Source organism: Centropristis striata, chromosome 16, assembly GCF_030273125.1.
Source record: "Centropristis striata isolate RG_2023a ecotype Rhode Island chromosome 16, C.striata_1.0, whole genome shotgun sequence".
Classification (NCBI taxonomy): domain Eukaryota; kingdom Metazoa; phylum Chordata; class Actinopteri; order Perciformes; family Serranidae; genus Centropristis; species Centropristis striata.
In genome coordinates, this window is record NC_081532.1 from 26,842,171 (window position 1) to 26,869,095 (window position 26,925).

At 38.1% G+C, this 26,925-nt stretch overlaps 1 protein-coding gene across 3 annotated transcripts in view; it reads left to right on the top strand.

Annotated features, from left to right (window-relative positions):
* Positions 1-440: 440 nt before the first annotated feature.
* Positions 441-26,925, top strand: part of impg1b (interphotoreceptor matrix proteoglycan 1b) — a 30,786-nt gene continuing 4,301 nt past the window's right edge. For 2 of the 3 annotated variants that reach the window (XM_059352836.1, XM_059352837.1), the window contains exons 1-13: positions 446-534; positions 7,063-7,278; positions 9,840-10,006; positions 10,130-10,158; positions 11,623-11,657; positions 11,773-11,816; positions 11,927-12,076; positions 14,283-14,341; positions 14,647-14,840; positions 14,937-15,368; positions 19,183-19,850; positions 25,797-26,016; positions 26,332-26,542. In XM_059352836.1, the coding sequence (XP_059208819.1) occupies positions 456-534; positions 7,063-7,278; positions 9,840-10,006; positions 10,130-10,158; positions 11,623-11,657; positions 11,773-11,816; positions 11,927-12,076; positions 14,283-14,341; positions 14,647-14,840; positions 14,937-15,368; positions 19,183-19,850; positions 25,797-26,016; positions 26,332-26,542 (2,504 nt within the window). In that variant the 5' untranslated portion in view covers positions 446-455. Of the gene's footprint in view, positions 535-1,441; positions 1,597-2,240; positions 2,540-7,062; positions 7,279-9,839; positions 10,007-10,129; positions 10,159-11,622; positions 11,658-11,772; positions 11,817-11,926; positions 12,077-14,282; positions 14,342-14,646; positions 14,841-14,936; positions 15,369-19,182; positions 19,851-20,676; positions 20,767-25,796; positions 26,017-26,331; positions 26,543-26,925 lie in introns of all 3 variants that reach the window. The other variant, XM_059352835.1, reaches the window with a different exon arrangement.

Consider the following 26,925-nt stretch of genomic DNA (forward strand, 5'->3'; position numbering starts at 1 on the left):
TTCACACACAACCTCATTTGGCCATAATTGAAAAATCTACTTAATCTCCCACTATACGAATACATACTTCCTACGGGCACTGCACTAGTTTATATAAAATAAGAATGTTATACTCTTTAGCCTTAGAATCTGTAAAGCAATTGTATGTTGTCCAAACTATGTCTCGTAATGAGGTATTTTAACAAGGCAGTTTAAAGGTTAAAGCCCACACAAGTGAAGAAGAGATCAGGGAACATAACTCTGTCATCCTTTGCAGAAAGCAATTCCATGTGCTTTAGTAAGATTCCTTTGTGTTTTTAATTGTCAAAGCTTTGCATTAACTTAACCCATTGTTCACAACAAAATATGACTGATTCAGTAGATGTACTGTATCCTATTTTATACAGTATATTGTGTTCCAAATTAAATACTTTTTCTCTTCTTTCTCTTGTTTTTGCGGGCAGCTGTTCTGCTTAATGGATGCAAAGTTGTGTGGAGCTCTCAACCATGGTGCCATAGAGCATCTATGTCATATATTCTACCAACTGCATAAAAGTAGTTACCATGACCCTGGCGTCTGGTAAACCACTGGAGGATAGTTAGCAAAAAATATGCTGTAAAAATCTGCATGGTATCACAGAAAATGTGTAAAATGATTCATATAATCCTGAATTCAGTGCATGTTTTAAGAAACATTCCCGGGATTTTTTTTTTTTTTTGGACTGAGATTATAAAAGTTTCCCAAACAGGCCATTGAGGATCACATAGAAAAGAAAGCTGATGCTCTGTTTTAAAAAAAGAAGCAAAACTTAGCAGCTAATCGATTAGTCTATCAGTAGGCAATAATTGTCAACCATTTTCATGATTAATCATTTTACCATCCAAAAATAGCAGGGAATGCTGTTGCCAGCCTCTTAAATAAGGAAATCTTTTTTTTGTCTGTTTTGTATCATATGACAAAACAAGATATTTGAAGACATCACCTTGGCCTTTGAGAAACATTTTCCACTATTTTTCTGACATTTTATAGACCAAACAATTAATTAGTTAAGCTAGAAAATTATCTGCAGATGAAATGATGATGAAAATAATTGTTAGTTGCATCCCAAATTAAGACCCGAAAGCTATTATTTTAGGGAGATATTTTTTAACAGTTTTTATACTTTCTTGAGGTGAAAATATGTAATTATTTAGTTACCATGCAACATTTTCCTTCCAAGTGGCTGAAAAAGTGAATAATTCTGCTTCAACTGTGTCACTCTTAATGGAGCTACAATCATTAGTTAAAGGTTCAGATTACTGTGTCAGAAAACAGCCTGGATGGATTATGTTGTTCTTGAAGAGGCTTATTTACTGCAGCAAATTGTTAACAACCAACAAGGGCAGCTAATCCTCTTCACAGGAAGAGGTGAGGGTGGAGACTAATAACATGGAGCCTTCCCACACTGATACACCATAACAGGAGAAGCCACAAATGCCTCCACCATCTTCAGTTTCTGCAGCACCAAAACCTGCAGAGAGAAGAGAGGACGCGTAGAAGAACAGCTTTTTTGTTTATGGAATAAGTGAGCATCAAAAAGACAACTCAAGAAGTGGAGTTGAGTCTCCATCTCACAGGTAACAGTGCAGATAAGAGAGGAAGCAGATCAGGGGCAGGCTTGGATGTAGACACTGCTCTTTACAGTCAGATAAGAGGCCCAAACTTGGCTGTGCAGCTAGAGTAGGAATGAGGCACATTGTTTGGTAGCTGGGTGAACTGTACAGAACAAAGCTGCAATCCTGACCTCACTTGACACCCAAAATTGCTGGACTGAGAGGCAGGGATTTGCTGTGAACACCCAGGGAGGAGGAATCTAAACTGAGAGAGAAAAAGAGGAAGAGTTAGGCAGCAGAGGTGGATAAGAACCCACAAAGAGTCTGGGTGTCAGTGATCAACTTGGGGCGGCTGTTTGGGGAGTAGTTATCTGGTCTAGGCTTGTTGGCAGATCCCCAAGTTTGTTGAGCTGACAGATGAGGGTCCAGAAGGTGGCTAACAGGATGAGGCCAGGCAGCCACGTGGCCCCGCAGGGATTACAAGCAGCAAGAAGAAGGTAAAGGGATTAGACTCAAAACGGAGCCTGCTTTTTTAACCTCGTCACTGTTGTCACACTGACAGCGTAGAAAGGAAACTCTTGAGCCAAAATTCCATCCGTTCACCATCTCTCCTCCCTCCCTCGCTCCCTCTGCCCATCCACCCATGCTGCCTTCTCGGTTGTCTACAGGGATCCAGCAGCATCCAGGAACTAACTGCTGCTGAAGGACTGAAGTGGAGCACAGATAGGAGTGGAGCCTCCTTTGCTACATGCTAACAAGCTGAAGACCTTGTCAGCACAGATGAGGAGGCTGTTGCACACTCTGCAAATGGACTCAAGATAAAGAGATTTTATTGTTGTTTGCAACACTCTCTTTACAAATGAAAACTTTGGGCGTGAAAACCACATAAATTAGCCCACCATGCTTTTGAAGTCAGGACTATTCTTCACTTTGTGTCTGTTTACCCTCCAAGCAAGTCAAATCAAAGGTAAGAATCCTACAGGGAGGCTGGTATTTCTGTTTTTCTTTCAGTTATTCCCTTTGTATTATGATTTGAAAAGGTGCAGTTGTTGCATGTTTGCTAGTTTAAGTCTGCACTTTAAGCGATTACAAGTGTAATTATTTCGTTTAATTAGTAAGCCTACAGCATATTTGTTCACACCCCAAGAAGGATTGAACTTTTAATAATGAAAAAGGTCACTGTTTACATTACTTCATGTTTAGTTATTGATAAATTATTCGGTGGTGTAGAGACCTTCCTGCAGTTCTGTCGGTGAGTTTCTACTGCATGATTGGACTTAAAGAGGTGGTGATCTAATTCAAGGGCAACAGGGTTTTAAAATTGTGTGTGACTGCCATGTAAAGATTTCTCTCTCTCTAAAAACCACAAAATGTTAGCTCATTCTCAAACAGATCTTTGATTTTTATTTTATTTTATTTTTTTAAATGTCAAGCAACCAACGAGCCACTTTTAAGGTCATGAATATTCACTGTGAATTAAAGAGGCGGACACATATAATAGATGTTCACTGAGAAAGATGGCATCATTTCACCAGTGATAACATTTGCGTCCACACTGGTTGTCTTGTTCAGTGTGATGTGCCCTGGTGAGCTCATTATCCTGAAGGAAACAAAAGCCATTCTGTTCCCAGTGTCGCAGGACGCTAATCTTTTCTGGCTTGTAATTCTGCTGTGAGGCCTTTTTGCGGCTGCACCAGGCATTAAGGCCCGCTCAAACACTCCCTCCTCTGGCTCAGGGCCTCGTGTCCCTGCATGTGCAAGTCAGGCTTCAAGCTTACTGATTTTCAAAAAACCTATTTAAATGTCGTCTTGCTGGTGTGACTGAATGGAAACACACATGATTCAGCTGAATTTCAGGCCACCTTCTGACCTGCTGAAATGTTTTCAAGTGGAAGGTTTGTCAGGTGAATGGGTCTGCCTGACAGACCTTAAACTGAGGGATATTTGCCTCCAAAGCTACAGGCTGCGATGTCAGTGCCCACACATTCTTTGCAATTTCTTGGTGCCCGGCCAAATTTGGATTTGAGGCAAACAATATTGTTCATTGTAGAGGTAATTATTTACGTGTAATACAGTGATTAACAAATTTTTCCCCCTTTCTACTGTTTATGTCAAGCAACATATCAATGAATGCCTTTTTCTGTAGTAGTTTAGTAGCAGAGCAGACATCCGCATTCCTGCTTCAGTTATGCTATGACAACATAGAGAGGAACGAACACGGTGTGAACAGCAAATGCCAATTAAAGCAATGCAATAACCAGCACAAATTGTGACTCAGTGCTATAACATTTAATGCTTTAATGCTTTATTTTTGGATAGGGACAGTGCACATTAATGAAAATCGAAAACATCTCTGTAAACATGCCGGATTATAGCAAAGCTGCTAGTTTGCATCCGTAGTCCCTAAACAAAACAAAAAAGAAATACAAATATAAAAGACAGCAAATACAACTTGTGAGCTTGTGGTTATGATGACTTCCAATGTCGTAATTACATGCTCACTAATTCAGGTGCTAATAGCATACCAAAAGATTCCTCAAGGCTAACAGTTTAGCAAGCTGGTAACTTCATGCAAAGCCATAATCACCAAGAAAAAATATGAGGAACATCAGCATTTTCCTTGGACATAAAATTACGAAGAATAACTATATGTCTAAAATGACAACATTAAGCCACCATCCACTGAAAAATGAGCTTTCAAGGCCCCTGTCATTTCTGAAAAAACAAACACATCACAACTACAAAAACTTGTGACGGTTATATATGCCACAAGCGGGGGGCGTTTGTGTGGACTTCTTGTGAATACCATAAACACAACACCATTTCAGGGTAGCATGAGCTTGGGTAGTGTGTTTGCTTTGTTAGCATCCCCAGCTACAGCACTGCATTAGCTTGTCCTTGTGTTTATAATATTGTGTCAAAATGCAGATACTCACACTTGGAGGAGTTTGCTGCATGCTCTTGCTTGACATTCCCTTAACTCTTTCTGTATTGTTGTAGTTCTGCTTGTGGTTCAGTTTTCACCAGGCTAGACATTATTGTTGTAGTGTACTTAGCCTGACTCGTGGCTATGTAAAGGTGCTGTATTAATGCACAACGATTTCCCTGTAGTTCATCTTCATAAAAATGCAGCTGTGATGCAGCAGTGATTACATTATTTACACTCACTTGCTCCTTTTATTTTTCTGTTACCTTCATTATATTCCATAATCCAGTGGAGGCACAGTCTATTATGTGGGTCCGATGACCTCGAGCGTGTGTTTTGAGGCTCATAAATCCTGGCTTATTGTCTTACAAAGTCCTCTGAGGTTTGCCACCTGGCATCACAATGACTCCCCTTCTTCTAAAATAGCATTATTCAATGGGCTGACTGCTAGACTGTTGACTGGCACAGTAGCCTGTGTAATGGAGTGGAATTACCTTCTTGTATTGCCTCACCAGAGTGGCTGAGCTTGTTTTCTTTACTAAAGTGATCAGAGAATTAGGGCAGTTCTCTTCATAATTTGTGCAGTGCTTCAGTGATATAATTTATGGAAATAGTCATGTTTCTGTCTGTTATTGGTTCAATGTTTTCGTGAAGTGGGTTGTTAACCACAAAAATCAGCTGGGCCTCCACCTGTATCTCATGGTAATCTCTTTAAGGTTTGCTGTGCACGCACATCTTTTTTGAGCTGTAATCCTCATGCGTGCATTTCTGCACATTCACACCTGGACACTGTCCAGCAAAACCTCCTCCTTCCACAGCTGGCCACTGAGCAGCTTCAGTAATGCAGCGTGGGTCAAGTCGCCCAAGGGCATCTCGGCAACAACTGCTCCTGAGGGAGAATAGAGTGTTACTCATTCGCTTTCTCCACACATCTGTGCACTTTCCAAGCATTTAAAATGACAACCTTCCAGTCACAATCCAACTCCTCAAAGCTTGAGGCCCCGCACATTTTTACATTACAGCGAATCCAAGCAAGTCATTGCACCTTAAAGGGATACAAATCCCACATGCAGAGGATTTGTTTCTGCTAAATTGTCCCAAAGTAGTCTCTCAGGAACCCTCTGTCTTTAATTATACTTTTCACTGCAAAGCCAGATACTATTTATAGGAAGCGGAAGAGCAAGCAGCAGTAATTTACAGTTAAAGGCTGGACAGATGCCATTCGTTAATTTGTTGGATTAAGTGTCTGTCAAATTGAATTTTCCTCAGTGGTAGTTGGTGTTAAGTGCCTGATTCGTGGATACACACTACATGACTAAATCACTTCTTTGTGCATAAATGTGTGCTGCAAATGTTAATGCTAGAGAAGTCTTGATCTAAGTTAATTTTCACCTGATTTGTCAGTCAAATCATGTTTAGTGTCAGAATATACCGAATATATCTGGCTTGTGAAAAATAGCTCCAGTATTTAGTATGGTGATTCTACATCGATAAAATAATTCATAATCTGTTTTCTCACTCCTATTCATTCACAATAGACCAGGACCCGCTTGTCTCCTAAAGAGATGGGGAAGTGGCACAACCCATGTGACACAGATAGAGGAAATTACTGTCTCCTTTACAGAGAAGGGTCTAATTGTAATCTCGCAGGCTACACGTAATTTCAGTAGTTTGCTCTAGCCAAAACTGCAACTGTTTAGAGGGTGTGTCATGTCGTAGGTGTGTCCTGTAGCACTATTGATCCACAGAAAGACTGAGAATCCATGTCCCTACATCCCTACAAGTTCACAAGACAAGCTTTATGTACATATTTAAAAAGGCTCAAAGCCAAATCTAATATACTCATGTAAGATAAGCAATATTTGTGTATTTGCATAATTTCTATAACAAGTAATTGAATTGTGAATCTGTTAATATTGCAGTTACAAAACAAACCCCTAACAACAGATCAAGGTTATAATAGTTTTGGATGTTTCATTAGTTTTAGTTTTAATTTCGTTGTGATTTTTATTTTGTAAAAGTTTTTGAAAATGAAAAAAGAGTTTGAAAATGCTTAGTTTTAGTTTTTTTGTAATGGGGTATTTGTTGGGTGCCAGATTCAATAAGGTCACAATAAATGTTGCCTTTATTTCCTTTGTCTTATCCTTCTCAGCCCCAATAAGTTTAAGTCATAAAACCAAATGGATGAAATAGATTATATATCACTCACTATAAATAGTGAGGTTTATGTATGAAAAAAGTTGACAAAGCAGAAATTAAGGACATTTTCACTATAGTTTTAGTTTATCGTTTTTAAAAAAAACTCTAGTTTATATTTTTATTTCAGTTAACGAAAATGTTTTTTCAAATTCTAGTTTTTGTTATTTCGTTAGTTTTTGTTAACTATAATAACCTTGCAACAGATCAGTGAGTACTACAGGTGCTTTGGCTTTCTTCTGTCATCCATCAGTTGTTAATTAGAACAATCATCCACAGAAACAGAATCCACAGTGTTCACATGTTTTATCTTAAGTTATTGTATTTCTTCCTAAACTTACAACTTCACTGACTTCTTGCTCTTGCAGAACTTCACGACCACGGCTTTTCCGGACTCAGGGATGTGAAATACCGCCACTTTCTAGAAGCCTCCAGACCGATCAGACACACCACAAATGTCAGAGCAGAACAGGACGGACACCGAACGAAAAGGTCGACACTCCTCAACACGGGGGTCAAAGTGTGTCCCCAGGAGACGATGAAAGCAGTCATTGGCAGCCATCGGGCCTATTACAAGCTCAGAGGTAAACTTTTTTTTTGTGACCAAATTTTTATTGGGCAAGTTCACATCAAAGTACAAAAATACAATGCAATATTGAGTGGGCATAAAAAGTGAGAGGTCCACCATTTGTTAGAAAAATATGCATTCAAAATTCAATAAAATATAGCACAGCTGTGTAACATAGAAATTAGGGCCGGGACTCGATTTAAAAAAAAAATAATAATAATAATAATAATTAATTAGAGGCTTTGTAATTAATTAATCACATTTTAATCACATATAAATATTTGATCTGAGAACAGTGAGAAGTAATTTTTTTCACATGGATTTTTAGTATACCATTGAATAATGACTGAATACATAAGCTTAAGCAACAAAAATATTGTTTATTTTTGTTCAAGTCCAACAGACCAGTGCAATTTTTGCCATTAAGTGTAGCAATAGCATATTTAGAAATATAGTAAATTTCAGAAATCCAGGTAGCCTATAGGTAGGTAGACCTATAATTAAACTATAATACTTTGTTTTTTTTAAGTAAAACACAATCCATGCTAGCTACCACACTAGCCGCTAGCTGCTATATGTTTAGCATTGAGGTGATACTTGAGGCTGGATGTGTTGCGGTGATATGTGAATTCCTTGTTGCATAGCAACACAACCATGCTCTTATCGACGCTTCCATCCGTTGGTTTTTAGTAACTAAATGTCCCATCATCCAACCAACCAAAGCGTCTCATCAGCTTCTTCCTTCATGTTCACTGTGGTTTGTTGTTGTCTGAACTCATCAACGCTAGTTGGTGCTCCAGTATAATCGGTCCGCCTGAAACTCGTCCTGTGAGAAACGTTCCGCGGTGCAAAAATAAGTGCGATTAAAATGCGTCAATTTTTTTAATGCGTTCATTTTTGTGTAATTAAGTAATCTTAATTAACTTGTTAAAGTCCCGGCCCTAGTAGAAATACAATAATGATCCACGCACCCAAATCAATCCAAAACAAAACAAACACAGAACAGTAAACATGTAATATTGAAAGAAAAGAAAATGAAAGAAAAAGCAGCCCAATGCATGCCTGCCTGTATGCAAACGGATGTAACGAAAACATAGTGGAAATGATATAGACAACAGACCTACATAAAGACACAGACACGGATACAGACACGCGCACGCACACACACACACACACACACACACACACACACACACACACACATATTAAACGTCAGGGGAAAAGTGGGATTCAAATGCTCGTCATAAGGGAGTGATGATAATTAAAGTCATAGGGTTACCTCAATAAGCCTTTCAAAGTTTCAGCTGTTGTCTGCCACAAGGATCGAGTTTTTTCAGTAGCTCCATGGATACGGGCCGTTGATAATTCCAAGTACCGGTATACAACATCTAAGAAGGTAAGGACTGTCTTAGGTTAAGTATCTGCGAGGGTTTCCATCTCGTAACAACCATCTTTTTACTCGGAGGTAAACTTTTAGACTTTGATGTGAGCTTACACTCTAAATTTGCCAGTTGAAGTTTAACTTTATGCATAATTGTGACATTTAACAATGAAACGAATAAGCCTTTCCAAAAACATTGATTCTGTGTGATATGAGAATAAAGCACATAATCAAACAGTTGGGTAAATAGCTGTCTGCTTTGATGTTTTGTGCAGTTGGAACTTTTCCTTAGGATGACAGGAAAAGATATTCTAATCCTCTTAGATGTGATTCTCTAAATCTTATCAACTGATGTACATACACATACATGAAGCTAAATGTAGATGTTTGCTTAATTGTTTAGAGCCCAGTGACATTTACATGCTGCCACCGAATGATGCACTAAAGCTGTTTTGGGGATACACACACTGAGGCACTTGATAAAATGAAGTTATATGCAAATATGCTTTGGCCAGGAGAGATGAATTGTCGATGATTTAAGAGGCAAAGATTGCCACCTTGGCTGTTACAATGGCACAGTAATAAAACAATGTTCCACAACAGCTGCTATGCTGTATGATTTTAAAATGAGGCAGATTAATTTGGTGTACTGGACGTAATCGCTTCGCTCCAGAAATGAGTTTGTCAGAGAATAAATTTCCCACAGGCATCAAGATATTGGACAATGTGGAGCGTGTTTCCCCCACAGAGGCTGATAAAACATACTGTAGCTGTAGGGGTTCTTTGTGCTCATGATTTTAATATTCACAAAAATGTCATTTGGACATGCAAGACTTAAATTTACAGTTTGACATTTACTGAAACAGGCATTCCTACCTTTTTGTGCAGTCCCAATTATAACGTGTTCAGTGTGTTTTGTGATGTAGTATAGGATTGTGAAGCTGCACTGAATGTTTCTCTGAAGGGAATAATAATCTTTTAGATAAATTGCTTAATCAAAGCAAACTCCCCACATGCAGAGATGCCAAGATCAATACCAGCAATCCTCTTTATCCACATTTGATTTCCCCATGCTATAATTTCCATCCTGTGTCACATAACATCTCCTGGTGTGTCGTATTGATACTTATTTGTGATGTTTGATGTATTTTCTTCTGATATTTTTCATCCACAAAAATGATGTGAAATCCCTTCAGTTTGTCAGGAAGCCATTTGGGAAGCGTTTCGGATCTTCTTGGACAGAGTCCCCAACTCAGAGGAGTACAGTGCCTGGCTATACACCTGCCAGCATGAAAACCTCTGCATGGATGACCTGGCCCAGAACTTCAGCAGCTCTCAGGAGCATCTGGACATGGTGGCCAGAGTGAGTTCACCAACTGAAAACAGCAGAAATACCTAATTCCTAAAATACCTTCTATGATAATGTTTTTACTGCAAGACAATTTTCTTCTCAGTCTTAATCTGTGAATGTGTTTCTTATTCCCAGAGAGTATCTGAGGAAGCTGGAATTGAAGGGTATGTGCAAACGTCTTAAACTTTGTGTTAAATGTGAGTTACCTGTTCTTGGAATATAGGACCTTTTCAACTGCAGGAACATTCCCAAAGGACCAGGAACCTTTTGAGAAACTCGATGCAAAATTAAGTTCAGTTCCCTTGTTCTAGCCTCCCGAAAATCCCTGATCGGGGTGTAGTACTTTTCAAATGTTCAGTAACCTTGGGATGTTGCTTGTAGCACTTAAAATTTTGCTTATAGTCGGTCGAGGTCTTGCACCAAAGATGGAGAGGACAGCATCACACTGCACTATTTTACATCTGCAGCCGCATGCAGGAATCAAGACAAGTCCAGTCAAACTTTAACATTGTACCAGGGGAAATTTGGTCGCTACAAACACATCCTCATAAAACCTTGATCAAAAATTTAACTGATCTAGACAAACAGTTGAGTCATGGGATCGTTTTAAGATCACGTTAGCTCACATGCAAATCCAGATTGACTCGACCCAATAACTTTGCCGGCCACTTTGACAAACTGGCTGCTCTCCTCAGTGCTTTGTGTTGTTGCAGTGTCACACAAATAATGATGCCTGTATGTTGTTTTATATGGCATCGTCATTGTATTGTCACACTGCAAAAAAGGTGTGTCTAAAAACAAGATAAAAACGCTAAATCTGAAGGAAATTATCTTGCTGCATGGACAGATAATTTCACTTGACAAGATTTCTTAAATTAAGATTATTAAATCTAGGAATAAGCATGCTGAACGCTTAAAATAAGACATTTTCTCTTAAAACAAGAATTAAAGCAGCGATGAACTGGCCCGAGCAGAGTGTACTGCAAATGATTTGTTTCTTACCAAGATAAAAAAAACTTTAGATTTAGAAGTGTTAGATAATTTATCTTGTTTTAAGAGTTAATCTCTTATTTTAAGCATTCAACATGCTTATACTAGATTTAACAATCTCTTTAAGAAATCTTTATAAATTAAATTATCTGTCCATGCAGCAAGATCATTTCCCTGAGATTAAGTGTTTCTTCTTGTTTTTAGACACACCTTTTTTGCAGTGTACATGCTGAAATGAACTCTGACTCTTTTTCATACATGTGGAGACAAATCTGTCTAACCTTTCAGGTCTTTAAACTGTGGTGAAAACACAGACAACAATAGGCAGAAGGAAGCTTTCAGTTCCTTGAAAAGTAAACTTTGGGTGGAAACCACGCTTGGGCTTTTAAACCAAAATATGTTCAAAAATTCAGTCAAGAATTTGTAAATAATAATCAGTGTTTTTATTTCCACAGAGGCAATGAAAGCTTCAGAAGCCATTAGCACCTCTGCTCAATGTTCACGAAAAGGAATATTTGTGATATTGGGGAAAAAAAAAAAAAAAAATTGCTTCAAGCTTAAGGACTAACACATTAATTTAGTACAGCAAATGTTTATTGTCTTCTAACTAAATTTGTGACGAATGTATTCTTTTCCAGAGTTATTGCTGCAACCACAGAGCCAGGAAGGGATTGTGAGTTGAATATAAGTGCACCTATATTGTTCAGTGAAAGCAATTTTTTACACATCTTACACATTTTTTCAGAACAACATTATAAACTAACTAATGAGTTGCTGTTTTGTCTCAGGCACCTGGACACCTCCATTAATCCTGCTACCAACTGATGATACGGTACGTTAACCAACAAAGTTTCGGAATCACTTTTTACCAAATAACAACCTAAACACTCGCAAAATCGGACGGCACTAATCTAACAATGTCATCTGGTGTTTCTTTGCTAGAACGAAGAAGACCCCAACATGATCAAAGAGAACTACGAGGAGTACATTGTTGAGTTCAAAGTCACCATTGTGGACCCGACATACAGCAAGCTGCTCAGTGACCCAAAGTCACCGCAGTATGATGACATCACACAAGAGCTCACAGACAAGGTGAGAGTGTGAGGTTATAGACCTACAGTAAATGTTAGCTGTCTGTTCTTTACCTGTCTACAAACACAGGAAGCCCCTTTTTGTTTTACTTTGTTTACTCTAGATGAGCTGTGAAATCTGCAGGAAATGAAGCAAGTGTGATTTACAACTTTAAAATGTGTGTTTTAATGAAAAAATGTTTACACAACAGCTGTTTTGTGACCCGTAACCTCTTCACAGATAATACAATGAGATCAATGCGATTGCCAGCTTCTATGGCATTGTATTAAGTGTAAATCTCGACCTGATTGATTTAACAGCTTTAAGGTCACAACCAAGGGACTTTAGGTAAGACTGCTAAATGACCACAAGCCTGAAATAGTAAGATCTAATCATATAGATTATCTCTGACTAAGAAGGCATTGGCTGAGGCTCCAAACTCCGCTCTTTAGAATGACTTCTACTGCTGCAAAGCCATTATTATGTCATTGTTTTTTCTTTTTTTTAATGAACTGAATTCTGGGTGTCAGAAATAAATAGTGCAACCACTACAAAAAGGCAAAATATACCACAGTGCTTAAAAAAAAATGTTCATAAAAATTTCAACAGTATACCCATACTAATCAGGTTAATTCTTAAAACTTTTAATGTCAAGCCTGCAACCATAAAGGAAATAAGTGCCCTATTTCCAATATTGTTGTTGCTCTTCCTGCTGGATCAAGAATCAAGAATAACTGCATTAGCATTAATTAAAGCATTCCAAAAAAATGCCTGGGTGTCCTACAGCATTCGGTTACATTTTGTAGTATTCAAACCAGCCTTCCTTCCTATTCTGACCCACAATGCAATACATGACACTGACTGATCTGCTGAGAGAGAGAGAGCACAGACAGATGACAGCCTGATGATGGCAAAAGTCGTGATGGGTAGATGGGTGGTGAAAACACAATATTATGAGAGTAGTATATCTTTTATTTGTATGCATACTGCATGCAACAGTACATACTTTGAAAGGATAGCTGCAGTAAAGGTGCATCTCAATACATTAGAATATGATGGAAAAGTCCATTTCCAGTAGTTCAAGTCAAACAGTTCCAACCAAGTATTGAGTCATATAGATGGACATACGTTTTAGAGGCCAACATTTCCATATTAAACATACTTTTAAAAATTATTTTAAAAGAATATATTCAAGTTTTTCGAGACACTATTTCTTAGGTTTTCATTAAATGTAAGCCATAATCATTATAATTAGAAGAAATTAAATAAATAAAGACATGATATATTTCTGTGTAATGGATCTATATAATCAAATCAAATCAAATCAATTTCATTTATATAGCCCAAAATCACAAATCACAGATTTGCCTCAAAGGGCTTCACAGACTGTACATGGTACGACATAATAATAATGTGTTATCTCCACTCTATGAATTGAATTACTGACATAAATACACTTTTTTATGATAATCTAATTTGAGATGCATCTATAGGTACTCTAAACCATTTGGAATGCAGAATAACTGTTTACCTATCATCAGTGTGAGAACCATTAATTCTTCCTGTACTTTCAGCTCCTGCCCCCCCTGCCCAGCAGTTATCAGTGTTTCCACCTTTAGCTATCACCTGACCTCCACCTAGATACACACCTGTTCCCAATCCCCTAACCAGCTTTCTGTCACACATATAGGCCACTACTCTCCTCTTTTCTGCGTGTTATGATCAAATGTCACCAATGGGATTTTTGCTTGCCTGCATGAGATATTCTGTCTGGGTTTCCACCACTTGGCAATGTCTTTTTAATTTCAGTAAAACTTTTAATATTATCTGTCTGCCTCAACCTTTACAGTAGCATTTGTGCAGTGACTAAAGATGATTTTCTTTATCAGTTAATCTGCTCACTATTTCCTCTATTAATCATTTCATCATTTTGTCTGTATGACTGTTCCAATTTTTCGACAGCCCAAGATTAAAAATGTCTTGTTTTGACCAACCAAGATATTTGCTTTACTGTCGTAAATTTTACAGAATTTCACATTTCATGCACTGGAATCAGAGAATGTTTGCCATTTTGCCCAAAAATTTGATCTGTTATTGGTTATCGCAAATGAAAACCTAACCTTTTAGTACTAAATATAGAGATGCATGTTTTTTTACTGTACCACAAAGCTGTGGGATTAAAGAAAAACATGCTCATGTTTCACCCTGTTGTTTTTCTTTTGTTTAGATGCTTCAAGTGTTTGAAAAAGTTCCAGGATTCAAAGAGATTCGTGTTCTGGGATTTCGGTGGGTTTGGTTCTGTAAAGCTTTTTTTTAAAGGTTTGGCAGTGTATTTGTGCCTTGTAATGATGATTGATTTTGACAAAGCAACACAGTAAATACGAGACTCATTAATTTCTTATACTTTTACTTTGAAGTGACTTTTACTGAAGCATTTTATTCAAGTCTCAAGAGAAACATAACATCCATAACATCCCCCAAAATATCCTCTTTTGGGCTGTGACTCAGAGATGTGTGCCTCAGCAGCCAGCCATTAATAGTGAGGTCTCTCTACTGTGAGGGTTTCTGACATGTTTTGTCATGTTGATCAGCTCAGAGGATGTATCCGTACGTTACGCCGTGGTCTTTAATGGAGAAACCGAACTCAACGATGAACCTGAGGGTCTCGAGGAGCCTGAGCTAGACGAGGATGTGAATGCTCCTAAACTGAAGCACATCATTGTAAAGGCCTTAAAACAGGAACCGTCACTACCGCTGGACATAAAGACGCTCAGCTTTGAGACTGGTAAGCATAATATCACAGTTAACTGAATAAATAATACCAGGTTAGTGCTCAGGATGGGATTCTAAGGCTTATAAATGTTTAATTTTTCCCTTTTAGTAACCACAGTTTATCCAGTTGCGGAGCTCGGCATGAACCCTGTTGAGGATGCTGCGTCTGATGATGACACCCTCCAGGCTCCGACAGCAGACAGTGATCCCACCCTGAGTTTCTTCCCCACTGTTGCAGTGATAGAAAACTCCTTGGAAGCTGCTACAACTAAACCAGAAACCCATACCTTTGTGCCTTTTATCCCAAACATCGTCCCAGAAAGCACTCCTGCCATCTCTGATGAGGCTCCTTTAATGTCAGCAGTAGAGGAGGAATCTGCAGAAGATGCTCCTGAGGAGTCCAGTGACATTTTAACACCTGACACTAAACTGGAAACTATCACAGAGAAGGAAGAGGAAGCAGAGCAAGAGGTGGAGGAGATACCACCAATTGAGCCTGATAATGGAGGTGAGGCTGAACCTGAACAACAGGTGCCTGAAGGTAAGGCTGCTTCAGGTTAAATGTTGTTTTTAAAGCAGGATGTTGAAGTTCAGTCTGGTGAGATGAGTTTAAGAAGTCAAAGCTGTATTGAGTGGCCAAGCTGTAGATTGAGGTATGGACTCCATTTAGAGCTACTGACAGAAAACAGGAAGAAGAATATTTGGATCAACCACAACTAAACCCACACTTTGGCTTCATGCTCTGGTCTCAAAGTCTCCATTCTGCTGATGGTGAGCGAGCAGTGGGAGGATGCTGTTATGGTATACAGCAGGGGTGGGCAACCTGAGGCTCTGGAGCCACATGAGGCTCTTCAGGCCGTCTGCAGTGGCTCCCTGCTCCCCATTTTTATCTTTATTTATCATTGGTGTCCGCCCTTTGGAATTTGTATTCTTCAATTGTAAAATGTGCAGCTAATATGTGGCATGGCATTAAAAAGTCAACTAAAATCTGCATCATAGCTTAGGAAACTTACGAATGTCTAAGGCCCGGTGCCTTAACCTCTATATTTTGTCAACTTCGAGTCTAGTTTTGAGTTTTTCTAGCTCGGCGAGGTTTCGATTCCAAATGTCCTGAGATATTTCTTCGGTGTCCAGCTTCTTATCTGCACTCTGGCCTTCACTGCATTCTTCATATTGATAAATGTTCATTATGGCCTATTAGTCATGTTGATAGGCTCATTTAGACTTAGTTAGGCTATTTTATCTTTAATGTCAGGCTTAAAATTAGTTTTTCGGCTCCATTCCGACATGTTTTCCCTTTTTTTTGGCCAACAATGGTGCTTTTGTTAGTCAAGGTTGCAGACCCCTGGTATAGAGACACACAATACAGGAACAGCTGATATTGTGTAAAAAAGAACACATCCCCATGCAAGAAATGTAAGGAGAAGCACATTATAATCTTACTTGAGTGATATCAAAAAGTTATTGAACAAAAGCAAAATAGAAGTTGTAAATGTACTTATTGGGAGTAGAAAATGGAAAAGTAGATGAAAAACATTTTAGGATTAAAATCTTAGTAACTGAGCTTAAGCAAAGACACTTATCTACAATAAATTACTAAGTATCTTTTTCCTTTTTTCTGTATATGTGCACATGCTGTAACACTAGTCCTACTTCTGCTATTAACCCGTATGCTATTTATACTAAACTAAACTAGTGATTGAGACCATATTAATAATTAATTAATTATTTTTACACTATTGCAAGTGTAGATAAATATTTAACTTATGAAACTTCAGTTACTCAAGACACTTTGGCTGTCCAAATAAAGATTGACCTATTTTTTTTTCTTTTACAAACATATCTGCACGGCACACATCTCTCATAGGAAATGGAAATGGCAGTACAAATATAGTTGATGGTTCGGTTGTGCGCATGGAGATGCTCCCTGCTGAGGTAATACATCATATTAAAACCCAATAACAAGCTGCCTGCTGGGAATTGAGTCATCTCGAATTCATGCTGTGCAGCCAAAACTGGCAAAACTTCATCTTACACTTTTTTGGAGTTACCAAAAAACCCAAATATATCAGGCTTGTCAAGCTTAATTTGGCTAAATGTTGATAAAATGATGCACAAGACATCTACAGTGTTTGAACTTGATGGGTCCTTGCAGCCATGATTAAAAAAACATCAACTCGTGGTTTGAATATTTTACTCATTGGGAAAAAAAGCCTTGAATGAATAGTTGAAACAACCTGATATAATAATCTGTCTAACAGAAGATTATATTCTAATACTCTTAAAGCTGTTTAAAAGGGATAGTTTGACATTTTTGGAAATGCACTCTTTTCTTTGTGAGAGTTAAATGTAAAGATCAGTAGCACTCTGTACATTAGCCTAAATTAATTAGGTTAGCTTACCATACAGACTGAATGCAGGGGAAAAGGCTAGCTTGTAAATTCCCTTCATTTAAAAAAATCAGCCTACTGGGACCTCCTAAAGCTCCACTTTTTTGTCTCAAATGTTTCATTTGCAGACACGCAGTAATGTAAAACTTATTACTATGTGGTGTAACTATTTGTGTAACGAACAGAGATGCTGGTTGCCTGGCAACTTCTCTGTGCCAACAAGCTCCTCCAGTCTTTGTGCTACATTATGCTACACTTCCACATATTAGGCATAGTCCTATGGGTGATTCTCATCAACGTGGTACAGCTCATAGCAAAAATACAAGAACATTGAATACATATTTTCTTTGACCCTTTATAACATATACAATCTAAAGTCACTGTTTAATATGAATTTATAATCTATTTAAAAAATTTAAGGTATTTTTAGAGACACTGTGAGCAAAATTCATTACTGTAACACATTTATAAATTAAAAAAAAAAACAATGAAAGGTTTTTGTTTTTTTCTTTGGGTAGCAGGTATCACCAAAATGTATTTTATTAAAATATACACATATTGTAATGCAAACAATTCTATCATTCCCGTAACATTTAACAATTTTTTCTCATCAATTTTCATTCAGATTTTGTTCTTTATACATTGTTAAAAACCATTATGTTTGATTACATTCTGTTAAATTATGCATTTTTAAACAAGTATACATTTATTTTTGTACAGTTGATTAAATATTTGTTGTATATAAGTTTGAGGAAACCATGCCATTTTTATCTGGACACATTACAGTAATGAATTTAAGAATCAAAAATATGTTTAAAAATATAGAAAATATTATTTTAACACAAAACAATGAATTGTGCCTCATTATGGCTATATTGTTCACTCATATAAAAGTGAAATATATTTAGTTTAATAAAGTATGTCCTTATAATCTTCACAGGCATAGCTTAGACTGGCTTCATGAGAATCACCCTTATGTCCGTGCTTTACCCCCATCAGGATTCAATATAATGAAAGGTTATTATTATTATTAGGGTCGGGTACTGAACTCTGTACTTGTAAGGTTACAGATTAAATTACATCAGTACTACTGAGTCACATTTCATGTTAAATCAATCAGTGCCAAATTTCAGGACCTGATAGCATATTTAGATGAGAGAGTAGCTTGGAGTAAAGAGAGAGACAATCGCAGCCCTCGTTTAGCTTGTATGTATCTGTGTGTATGTGTGAGTTGTTGCAGGTCAGGGCAATGGTGAGCCAAAAGCAGTTGCAGGTGGTAACATTTTTAAAAACTCGATGCGGACAACTGATTTAATTTCAGGAAATGTTGTACATTTAAACCTCTGAAGTCCAGGAGATTTTGGTTCAAATTTGTCAACTTCCTATGCATTAATTTCTGTCTCTGTTTAGTATTTTTCAGTCTGTCCTTACATCACATGCATGGCTCCTTTTTCTCCACACAAACTTGGCTATCAGTCAGATTTTTCATTTTATTTTAATTAACAAAGTATAAAGCTGCCAGGAACCCAACATACAAACAAAAGACACAGGTGTCTATGGAAATTTACCTTTTTTTAACCATTTATACACACAAAAACAGCAGAAAAAAATAATTAATAAAACTACAAAACAGTCTATTTCCATATAAATTAAAAATAGTAATAGTTTTCATTGTAGAAAGAAAATTCACATTTTAAAAATGGTCTAGAAACATAAATGTCACACTGTGAAAGCTCCTATGATTGAACTTTCATGTGGCTTTCTCAGCTTGTCTACATATCATATATAAATAAAGTTAGTACTGTAAATAAAACATGTGTATTTTCAATAAATTGATAGACTCCAGAGGGTTAACAACCTGAGACAACTTTACTGCTGATTGCTTCACTGCTTCAGTGCCATGTGTACACAAAACAACTTAATCTAATCACATGACTTCTACTCTGCTATTTTTTATTTTACAAGGAGAAAATGAAGAAGCTGAATCAGCTGATGGGGTCACTGAGGAACTTCCAGAGCAAGAGAATGAGGAGCTTCCATTGGAAACTCCAGACTCCCAACCAGAAGAAATCATAACGGACACACCTGAGGAGGTTGACCTGGACCTGCCAGAGGCTACAGATCCCACAATTACAGAGATATCTGTCATAGAAGCAGCCATCCCAGTCTCTACACCATCATCTCATGAGGATGCCATCCAAGGCATTGAACCAGAAACCGATCCGGAGTCTTTCCCATCCCCTGCAGAGAGTGGCGAAGTCCCCGAGGACCGAGATGTGTCTAGTGGAGGGCACAGTGGAGCGTCCCCAGTATCAACAGACATGCCTCCTGAGAACCTGAACATACAAGAGGACGTGGGGTCGAGTCAGAACGGGACAGAGGTGGAAGGGACTGAACCTCTGGAGGAAGAGAGTGGGAGTGGATTCCCCTCAGAGTCTGATGAACGCCCGTACGAGTCCACGGCTGCACCAGCAATGAGACAGGCCAGCACCCCTCTGATGGCCACAATGGAAAAGGGCAAAGAGTTAGTTGTTTTCTTTAGCTTGAGGGTCACTAACATGATGTTTTCTGATGACCTGTTCAACAAGAGCTCCCCAGAGTATAAATCCCTGGAGAATACCTTTCTTGAGCTGGTAGGTACACAAGCTTTTGTGCTGGATATCCTGCTTTTGCATGCTTTATTCTCATATCTGCTTATGTAGCCTGAGCCGAAAAGTGTGTACATTTTGGTTTTAGATTATGTTTTACACTGCAAAAAAGGTGTGTCTAAAAACAAGATAAAAACACTACATCTGAGGGAAATGATCTTGCTGCATGGACAGATGATTTCACTTGACATGATTTCTTAAATTAAGATTATTAAATCTAGAAATAAGCATGTTGTACCGAGCAGAGTGCACTGCAAATTATTTGTAGCTCAAGATAAAAAACAACAACTTAAGATTTAGAAGTGTTTGATAATTTATCTTGTTTTAAGAGTTTATTTTTAATTTAAGTGTTCAACATGCTTATTTCTAGATTTAAAAATCTTAATTCAAGAAATCTTAAGTCTTGCAAGAAATTATCTGTCCATGCAGCAAGATAATTTCCCTCAGATTTAGTGTTTTTATCTTGTTTTTAGACACACCTTTTTTGCAGTGTAATAAAATAGTAAAAAATATTTTGCAGTAGTTGCAAGTTGGTGCTTAATCCAGTTCCCGTTGTCCTGCGTCAGTGAGGATGCACTTTGCAGCAAGCCTTACAGTCACATTTTTTAATCCTAAAAACAGTAAATTATAATAATAAATTTATATATTTTTTTTCTTCAACAAATTTATATTTTTTTTTATGAAAGTGTTTTAAAGTGTGATAAGGCTTTAACCAATCGCCAAATTCTTGATCAAATCTGCAGTATGTTAATGCTTTAATTTCAGGAGCCATTGTTTCTACAGTATAAAGAAATGATTCTGTTTCACTTAGACACAGCACTCTGGGTCCAGAAACTCGCCAAACCCTGGAGCTTCCAGTAAATCTGGGCCTAGGAGGCAGAAGACTTTAGCCTCCATACCGGTATTTTTTTTCCATATTGGAACTACATCTCCAATGCCTCAGAGAGAGCGTGACCTTTCTATTTCTTAACTAACCTTTACAAAATGCAGTATAACAATCTGAAAGCACCTAACATTTCTAACATTTCTGAAGTACTCAGCTTTAGTTTTCAGCTTTGCTTTTGTCCTTACATTAGACATTAGGCCTTCCTGTTGCAGCTGCTCATGTCTATTGGATTTATTTAGAGTCTGGTTCTAATGATGGCAAGCTTTTTTGTGTGTGTTTTGCCTTAATTTTTTTTTTAATTGTGCTACGTTTTGGCTTTTTCAGGGACTGTTAAGATTTTGTTTGACTCATATTTCAGCTTGTCAGTTTGTAAAATTTGTGTCTGTAAGGGATTTGTTTAAAGTCCTGGGTTATACAATTAGAGAGGCTGCTGCTATTAAGTTAAAAATTAAAGGTAAACATGCAAAACAGTTTGAATGAATAATACAGCAGATGTGAATATTGATACCACTCTCATATCCATTAGGCAATGTTCAGGAGTGGATGGCATACAAAAAACCCCAGTAGAAGAGAGAGTTTAGGGCAGAGGGATTGTTTAGTTGAAAAATGTTCTCTTCCTTGATCCTTAACTTGACTGAGGTTTGTTCATGTTACAACCCATGGCCCTGACATGTCTCTAAAATATCAGTAGTCTAACTGTGTTGTGAAGTGATAAACCCATGGTGCTCTCTGTGGTGCTGAAGTAGCAGGTGGATTTGTAATTGAGAACCAGACAAAATCATTCATGAGGCAGTTAGCTTCTCACGGGTGAATGGCTAGAGCCAGCAGCCGGTTAGTTAAGTTGAGCATAAAGACTGCAAAACAAGAGGAAACCGCTTGCATGATGGCATTGCCCAAAGATAAAAATAATTCTCCCGTGCAGCACCTCTAATGCCCCATTTCCACAGTTAAAACACTGAAGACCACTGATTTTTTGTCACTAGCAAAGGTGAATTCTGTTACCTTTGGACAAAGCCAAGCTAGTTGTTTCCAGTTTTTAGCTAAGCTAACTGGCTGCGGGCCGTAGCGAGTGAGAGTGGTGTCAAACTTTTCATCTAACTGTTGGCAAGAAAGCAAATATCTTTCCCAAAATTTCAACCTATTCCTTTAAAGAACAACATTGTAAACAAAACATGTGTTGTCATTTCTCTGTACAGACAAGCCCTCTGACATGATATAATATAGAGATGCTTTTTGTTGGTTTCTATCATAATGTAGCATAAAGTTTCTCTGTTGTGGTATTTTACCTTTGTGTTTATGTGCACAGTATAAATCTAGTTGGGCTAGTTAGTTTCTCACCAACAAAATCAAGAGTTTATTTTTGTACGTTTGTTGCTCATGTGTTTTATGAAACCGACCAGCATGATTGTGCATGTTTTGGAGCCTTAAGTGATACTTTTGCAGAATGAATGAAAATGAATACATGAATTAATGATGTGATAATAGGCTTAGTGAACTTAAGGGAAGTCATGCAGCTTCATGCATTTTGTGTTGCTTGAAACGGTATTGCTTTGTACATGGCAGAGAGCAAACTAGCCCAGTGTAGTCTGAATCATGAGACCCAGGTCTGCCTCAGTCATTGTAGGTGGTTTGTGACTTGTGGTAAGAAGCTTTCAGTAATTCTGGTCAGTTCCAGCACCACACACATTGTGCTATTAATGGTTCCAATCTACTTAGTGTGACATCAGTCTGGTTACATCTGTATGTATGTTGCAGTGCTGTGTTGGTTATCTGGTGTTATAGATATACTATTTGTGTGTACTTCATTAGACAACAAGACAATGAAATAAAACAGATCACAGATTGGTCGAGCTCATTGTACTTTGGAGCCTTTGTGTCTAAAAGCACATCTTTTTATAAAGGCTGGAATGCAACATTGCTGTTTGTTAAATCTAAATAAGACCTTTAAATGTGCATTAGCTGCTGGCAAGCAGGTTAGGTCTTCTAAAACTCCTCCCTTATTAGAGTACATCAAACCAAGAGGACTCACTTGACATCCTTTTTTAGTTTCAAGGCTTACCCTGAGGTTGACAGAGGGGACATATTTTTAGGCTTGTGCCTTGCACTCTGTGTTACATAAAGGCTTCAGCCTCAAACTGTGGAGGTGCATGGATACAAATTGGATTGTGTGTTTGCTGCAATGCCAAGAAGCAGAGGGAGTGTGAGCTACTGCAGGTGGGCTCAGTTATCTGAGTTTCTTTGATAATATAGGTTTCTGGGTTAAGATAAATGGTTAATGTGTTTATATTTTAATACATATTTTTGATTGTTTTTACTTATTTGTTATAGTAATATACAAGACTTACAAACTAACTTTCAATATTCATGTTGTGAATTTTTATTTTTCTCTTTTTGATAGAATGCATAATTTTCCTAATTAAGTTTCCATGACATATATAGAAATAAACAATGTCTGCACTCTATCAGAGAATACAATATGAAGCAGTAGACACACATTACACACATGGACAAATATAACAGGCATAAATCCAGAACAATAATGAAAGCAACACTCCATCTCCAATTTTTAATGGTTGCCCAAACTGTGGTTACTGCAGCTTCCCTCATTAATTGATGTATTTAGCTTCCTGGCAAAACTAATGTGGTCAGACGTTTGAGCTGGTAAGTATTTACTGTATATTCTCACTTTCCCATTAGGAATAGTTCACATATCTTCCTTTAAATGGGCTATTAAGGCAGAGAAGGGATACTCTGAAACAAATATTTCAAAATGATTTATAAATGACTTAAAAATAGCAGGAACAATAATGAAGAAATGACAAATGATGCACATTCGGCAGCCCATTTAAATGGACATAATGTCATGTTGTGCTGGACATTGGACCCTATTTGTGATACTGTACATTCACTGTCTCATATATATGTATACATATATATATGACCCATTAGCTTACAGTGACTCCATTACTCTTGTACCTACTGGTTTGTGAAGCAACCAATAAAATTGGACATGGAGGTTGGAATGACATTATTTTTATGGTGGAATAATGTTCCTTGGGATGCTTTTTTAACATCAGAGAAGGGATGTTTCATCAGACAAGAACCAGTAGATACATGTGTAACCTCAGAGATGTGAAATGATGGTTGTGTTTGTGTCATGCTGTCTACATTTCTTAGGGGGAAAAGGACTTTAGAGTATTTCTCTTGTTCCTAAGTCCATAATATAGACTAGCCAGCAGTGAGTTTTTTGTTAGATAAAACTGCTTTGACCTTGTGTGAAAGGCAACAAAGCTACAGATTGCTATCTAATCTACAGTGTACATGTAAGGCTTGACATTTTGCATTGAGACAAATGGATGGCCAAACAGCAAGCTGTGTCCAGTTGTACTGCAGGCTGCTGCCCATTTGTTCAGGATGTTGGACCCTCTCATACTTTCTCAGAGACTATTAGCTATAGGGAACTAGCTCCAAGTAAACTGTCTGCCAGTGATAAGTGAAGTAACCCGATCAGAGCAGAGCTCCTTAAGGCCCCCTTATCTCCCGTTCGACAGCCAGGCCAGCTAAAGCATCGTAATCTCTCCCTCTCACACTGCGGCTGTTTGATGTTTCCCCGGTCTGTAGTGGACGTGAAGTGGCTGCAAGGAGAGCGGTTCAGATCGATGAACATTGATGCGGGTCCATTACTTGAGCTGGTTGACTTCCTCCCCGCCTAAATATCACCACAGTCATCAGTCTGAGTCCATAGTCTTAAAAGATTGGTTTCTCACTTATCTGAGCTGCAAGTTTGAGTCCGTGGTAATATTTTTTTCAATGCAACAATGTGGAAAATTGTAAGATGTGAGTTAAAATGTGGCTGCATAGATTTGATTTTACGGCACAGATATTTTTACAAACAGGAGTTGGTGATGCTGCTGAATATGCTGCCTTACACAGGCAGAGGACACTATATGACATATTTAAGATCTTTATTCTATGCCTTTTATTTAAGATCAATACAATTATGACAAGATTAAAAGGTAGTGTTTGTTTAACCACTTCAAACCATGTGAAAGAGTTTAGATGTATGGCGGGTTGTATGAACTTCTTGTTTAAAGTCACTGTATTACCTACAGATGGCACACTCCCAGTTTGGAGAAGCAGATAGGAGTACCAGCACTGAAGTTTGGTGTTGTATTGCTGTGGATGAGGGCAATAGCAAAATGTAGAAATTAATATCTTTAACAGCACTCTGATGGGGAACAGAAGCCATTATCTAGTTATCCTCCTACTGCTGCCTCAACCAGTTAGTTTGTCTGTGTTATTGCATGGCTTTAGTGAATCTGAACTAACCCTATAAAACACTAAAGTCACATAACACATATAAAGTAACCGATTGAGAATGAAACAGCATATAGTATAGATTTATTTTGGACATGATTTAGATTTGATGTCTTCTTTAGTTGATTTTCATCATGTGTTCTCTGGCTCTTCATCGACTAGAAATAGTTCTGTGTTCTTCTACTAATGCTTATAAACCTAACCCTAATTTTGTTCTAGATCTAATTACACAGTGAGTGCAGTAATGGCAGGATTTCATGCTTGCATCAAAATTTAATTATGAACTATTCATAGCATTCACACTGTAAAATGTGACCTGAATAATTCAAAATCAGCAGTGCTATAACAACCTCAGTCCTGTCGTTGTGGAAGTAAAACCACAGGTAAATGTGGTCTCCGCTGCTCGGGTCGCCTTCTCAGGAGGACACAGGTCTTTTCTGACATCTGACACCAGCTGGAGTTTGACATCATTTCATTAACCTAAATGTCCAAGTGGGAATCCCTGTCCTACTAGGACTGAGAATGATTCCTTTTTACCCTGTACGATGAAATCAATCTGACTTGAGTGTTGCTTTCCAGGAATACTGAATTCCCTCACAGATCACTAACTGCACAGAAAACTAATCTTTTAAAATGAGAAAACTCACTGAAAAAGTTGAAGAGAATTTTCAATAAACAGATTAAATAAAAAAAATATATTAATTTGCTTTTCTCTTCCTTCCCTACAGCTTCTGCCATACCTACAATCCAATCTGACTGGATTTAAGCAGCTGGAAATTCTCAACTTCAGGAATGGCAGCGTGGTGGTAAACAGCAAGATGAAACTGGACAAACCGGTACCGTACAACGTGACAGAAGCTGTTCACTGTGTGCTCGAAGACTTCTGCAGCGCTGCGTCCAAACGGCTCGACATCGAGATTGATAGTCGCTCTTTGGAAGTGGAACCAGGTGAATTGTCCTTGCTCATACAGTAGATTATCCTTATGTAATCACAAGGTCAGTGCAGCATCCTCATTCTGCAGGCTGCAGGTGATGCGCAGTATCAATGTGATGCATCTTTTTGCCTGGAAGAGTTCATATGTGACCTCATTAACCACACCTTATTGAAAGCAGTCATTCACATCAATCAAAAATGCCCTTTAATTTCTCCTCTAACAGTGTCCACCCGTCCCTCACTGATTCAATGTTAATGAGCTATCACCTCTCTGCTCTCTTTCTTCTACACCTCTCTTCCCATTCCTCCTCCTCCTCTCCTGGTTTTAGCTGACCAAGCAGACCCCTGCAAGTTCCTGGCCTGCAACGAGTTTTCACGCTGTGTGGTGAACAGTTGGACCGAGGAGGCCGAGTGTCTGTGTGATCCTGGCTACAGCACGGTGGACGGCCTGCCATGTCAGAGCACCTGCGCTCTGCAGCCCGACTACTGCCTGAACGGAGGCCTGTGTGAAATAATCCCAGGACACGGAGCCACCTGCAGGTACAGGAACGCTGACCAATGATAGAAAGCACATAACATCACCTTGGCTTGTTTCATAGGTTAACAAGTGTCCAGTAGTGAAATGTAACTAAGTACATTTACTCAAGTACTGCACTTAAGTACAATTTTGAGGTACTTGTACTTTTCATGAGTATTTACACTTAATGTAACTTTATACTTCTACTCCACTACATTTTGAGGCAAATATTGCACTTTTTACTCCACTACATTTAGCTGACAGCTTTAGTTACTTTTTAGATCATGGGTCTCAAACTTGCGGCCCACGGGCCAATTGCGGCCCTCGTGACGATATTTTGTGGCCCCCACCTTGATATGAAATATCAATAGTTTAATATGAATGGCACTTTGCCGTGTTGTGTGTG